We start from the raw sequence: 4,168 nt of genomic DNA, 5'->3' as shown, positions 1-4,168 counted from the left end.
CAGAAAAATAGGCCCACAATATTAAAGATCCAATGGTTTGTATCCTTGTGTGCACCAAACCCATCTAGCGTGTTTGCTGCCAAAAAGCTCTTTTTTTTTTTTTTTCATCTGACCACAGAACCCTGTGCCGTTTGAAGTTCCAGTCATGTCTGACAACTGAATATGCTGGAGTTTGTTCTTGGATGAGCGAGGAGCATTTTTCTTGAAACCCTCCCAAACAACATGTGGGGATGTAGGGGTTGTTTTATTTTATATGTTTTTTTTATATGCTTTCTGGCCCCAAGACTCAACTAATCTCTGCACTTCTCCATCTGTGATCCTTGAAGAGTCTTTGGCCACTCAAACCATCCTCCTCACCGTCCATTACTGTAAGAAAATATAGACACACGTCCTCTTCCTGGAAGATTCGTAACATCTTTAGTTGATTGGAACTTCTTAATTATTGCCCTGATGGTCAAAATGGGGATTTTCAATTCTTTAGCTATTTTCTTACAGCCACTCTCTATTTTGTGATGCTCAACAATCTTTTGATGCACATCAGAACTATATTCTCTGGTTTACTTTGTGATGGATGATTAAGGGAATTTAGCCTTTGTGTTTCCTCATATTTAAACTCCTGTGAAACTAGAAGTCATAGCTGGACAATTTCATGTTCCTAGTCACCCTGGTGTGCTAAAAAAGGTCAATATTAATGGGAATATACTTCAGAGATATTTTATTCATAAAATAATTCTAGGGGTATGAATAATTGTGGCCAACGTGTTTTGGAGAAAATACACATCTTGTTTAGATTTCTAGATTGTAGATATTCATCAACGATTTCATGTGAATTCACCATTGCGTAAAGTTATCATGAATTCTCAAGAAATCATGTTGAAAAGTTCATCTTAGAACGATGGGAACTCAAAGTTGGTCCAATAAAACCACACGAGAGACAGCAATTATTTCTCAAACACACACACATTATCAGCGATATAAAAAAGGCACCTTCCTCATCAGTTATTCTGAAGAGTCGTTGTCGTCCGTGAGCGAATGACTTTTCTGATCTTCTCTTCTTGTCGTTGCTCCTGAACTTCTGTAAAATAACAAAAAGAAAACACAGAATCTCAGAAAGAGACAACAGTATTTTCAGGTAAGTTTGGGGTTGATGTACAAGGTCGATATATCACAGTTTTATGTGATTATTTCAAACAGTTAAAACTGCTAATCAGCAAAAAATGCAGTTGTACAGATTTAAAATGTGTTTTGTAAGAAATTGTTGAACAGTTTTATTGTGCACATATTGCCATTGGAGTGATATATTTAGTGTTTGTGAGACGCTGGTGTGTTTCTGGATCTTCACTATAGATCTACTAGATCATCTGAGGGATTTGACTGAATCAAGATGCTGCTGATCATTGAAGCTCTTCTTCTCATTTTAGCTGCTCTAGGACAGGTAAGCTTGTGTTCTAGTATGAATATTACAGACATTAATACTGATGATGTGATCATTATGATTTCTATTTCTGCAGGATCACAGCGCTGCTGCAGGACAGATATTTCCATTGGATATGGCACCGAATTCTGTCGATGACTATTATTCCGGCTGTAGAGAGAAAATGGCACATCTGGTGAAGACAAAATATCTGAAGAAGGAAATCAACAACTCACCTAAATTTAAATATTATTGGCAAAAGAGTGAAAATATTGTCAAGTTTCCAAAAGATCACTTAACAAGGAATCAATTAATCGCCATTCGCGTGTACATTGGTAAATATATATATAGGAAATTTAATGAAGAAACTCGTTACGGTAAAAACCGTTACAAACACAAGACATATAAATGGTATTCACTTTACTTTCTGTTAACAGAAGCGATACAGATTCTGAAGAAAACACACAATAAATGCTATTACACTTACCGTGGTACAAATGTTGAATTTAATAAGAAAGTTCTGAACAAAGAGGTTCGTTTCGGCTCATTTACATCCTCCTCTCTTGATCCCAAAGTAACTCAACATTTTGGAAATAAATCTTGTTTTGAAATCTACACTTGTGAAAGTGCTGAGCTGACAAAATACTCTCAGTCTCCTTCCCTTAAAGAGGTGCTGATTCCTCCATATGAGAAGTTTAGAGTCACTGCTGTCAGAACAAAGAAATATCAGCCAAATCTCTGGTGTGACACTGTGTACACTTTGAAAAGCTCTGAGAAAGTAAGTTACCAGAACTGTGCTCTATTCAAGAAACCATGAAAACATACAATGTTTTGCATTGAATTTGAATTGCTCTGAATTTACATGAATTTATCATGTTCCACACAAATCAATATAAAAAAATGTCCTCCTGATTTCAATAATTCTTTGTCAGATAAAACACAATTTGTTTGCATAATTTTAACAATGAAATACATTTATTTTAAGTGATACAATGGCCTCAAAGTGATTTTATATGTGCAAATTAATTTCTTTATTCACATCTTTTTCCATCACATTAATGAACAATTTTTGTGCTTGCTATCTAACTGCCATCAATAGAATATTAACTACTAAATGGGCTTTTGAGTGCAATGCGGAATAAATGAAAACACTGTAATGTAGACATGCATTTTCTGTAAAGCTGCTTTAAAACAATATGTATTGTGAAAAGCGCTATAAATAAATGTGATTTGAATGTGTTTGGCATGGTAATGGAATATGACAATGTTAATATATCTGGTCTTAGCGGAATAGATCTGCTACATTTTAGACCCGGTTTCAAAATTCCATTTAAGGGATTCGATAATTCATGGGCATTTCGATTCCTCTTATAGATTCCTTTGTGTGCATTTTAAAATGACTTTAAACCATTCAGGCAAAAGAAGACTCACATTATTTTTTTCTGTGCTGCGCACACATCTAAAATGAGCACAGAGAAAGTTGCCTCTCACACTGTAGTGAGCAATACTGATCTGAGTTCTCTTCTGAGTTGTCTTTTTGCACTTGAACGGACAAAAAAATATATAAAAATATCCTCGATAACACAGTCGGTTATGTCTTAAGTGAATGTAAACAGTTGACAAAGAAAAAGCATGTGTAACAGTATAATGCAGTAGTTCCCAAAGTGGGTGCTGCAACTGGCTAGGGGTGCCGCAGAATCTCACCCTTTCTTCCAACTTCAACAGCCTAAAATAACTATCCTACCATATATTTTTTTATAGCATATATTTTAAAAATATATAAAAACACTAACATATGAGCATGTTCAAATGAATATAAATAAGCAAATATATTTAAAGTTTAAATTCCCCGCTCCGCTTAGCTCCGCCCTCTGTAGACTAATGGTGCGCACTCAATTTTATATTTCACGCAGAGATTGACAGGATAGGACAAAGATGGAGCTAGCGTTCTCGTCCCTGGCATAATCATACACTTTATATAAAACTAAAGTCTCTCTGTATATTATGTAACCTCAGCTAATATATTCAGAGATTTGACTCAAGGTCATATGTGGCCCTGGATCACAAAACCAGTCACAAGTCACACGGGTATATTTGTGGCAATAGCCAACGATACATTGAATGGGTCAAAATTATCGATTTTTCTTTTATGCCAAAAATCATTAGGATATTAAGTAAAGATCATGTACCATTAAGATATTTAGTAAATTTCCCACCGTAAATATATAAAACATTTATTTTTGTGAGTGAATGCAGCACAATCGTGAACATAAATGGACATCTTTAAAGACGATTTTCTCAATGTTTCGATTTTTTTGCACCCTCAGATTCCAAATTTTCCAATAGTTGCATATCGGCCAAATATTATCATATCCTAACAAACCATACATCAATGGAAAGCTTGTTTATTCAGCTTTCAGATGATGCATACATCTCAATTTAAAAAAAAATTACCCATGTGACTGGTTTTGTGGTCCAGGGTCACATATCAGTGAATCAGGCCACATGATGACTATAACATCACCAATAAGTGTCCAACATCTGATGAGGAGATTTTCTCCTGCATTTATTGCCATAACAAATGTGTATCAAAAACACAGTTAAGCAGTCAGAGAAAAAACTAATGTTAAGAACTCAAGGGTCAAGAACCCAATTAAAGCAAATACTGATCTCAATCTTGGTGACATCAAATTTCTGGTAAAGGTTTTTGCACTTTAAATTAGCATATTTTATACACTTTAATTGTATGGTTTT

General features: G+C 34.8%; 1 protein-coding gene across 1 annotated transcript; it reads left to right on the top strand.

The window, feature by feature from the left end:
• The first annotated feature begins 791 nt into the window (after positions 1-791).
• Positions 792-2,823, top strand: LOC309507795 (NAD(P)(+)--arginine ADP-ribosyltransferase 2-like). The gene is made up of 3 exons (XM_082182212.1): positions 792-1,132; positions 1,348-1,435; positions 1,512-2,823. The coding sequence occupies exons 2-3, from the start codon at positions 1,385-1,387 to the stop codon at positions 2,229-2,231; spliced, it is 771 nt and encodes a 256-aa protein (XP_082038338.1). The 5' UTR covers positions 792-1,132; positions 1,348-1,384; the 3' UTR covers positions 2,232-2,823.
• Positions 2,824-4,168: the final 1,345 nt, after the last annotated feature.

The sequence above is a fragment of the Leuciscus leuciscus genome (genome assembly GCF_965113295.1).
Source record: "Leuciscus leuciscus genome assembly, chromosome: 1".
In the NCBI taxonomy this organism is placed as follows: domain Eukaryota; kingdom Metazoa; phylum Chordata; class Actinopteri; order Cypriniformes; family Leuciscidae; genus Leuciscus; species Leuciscus leuciscus.
Note: the sequence above shows the minus strand (reverse complement) of the source record. Positions and strands in the feature narration are given on the sequence as shown.

Coding starts and splice junctions, on each gene's coding strand:
- LOC309507795 (XM_082182212.1), top strand. CDS start 1,385: ATGCTGCTGATCATTGAAGCTCTTCTTCTCATTTTAGCTGCTCTAGGA. Junction 1,436..1,511: donor TTTTAGCTGCTCTAGGACAG/GTAAGCTTGTGT, acceptor CTATTTCTGCAG/GATCACAGCGCTGCTGCAGG.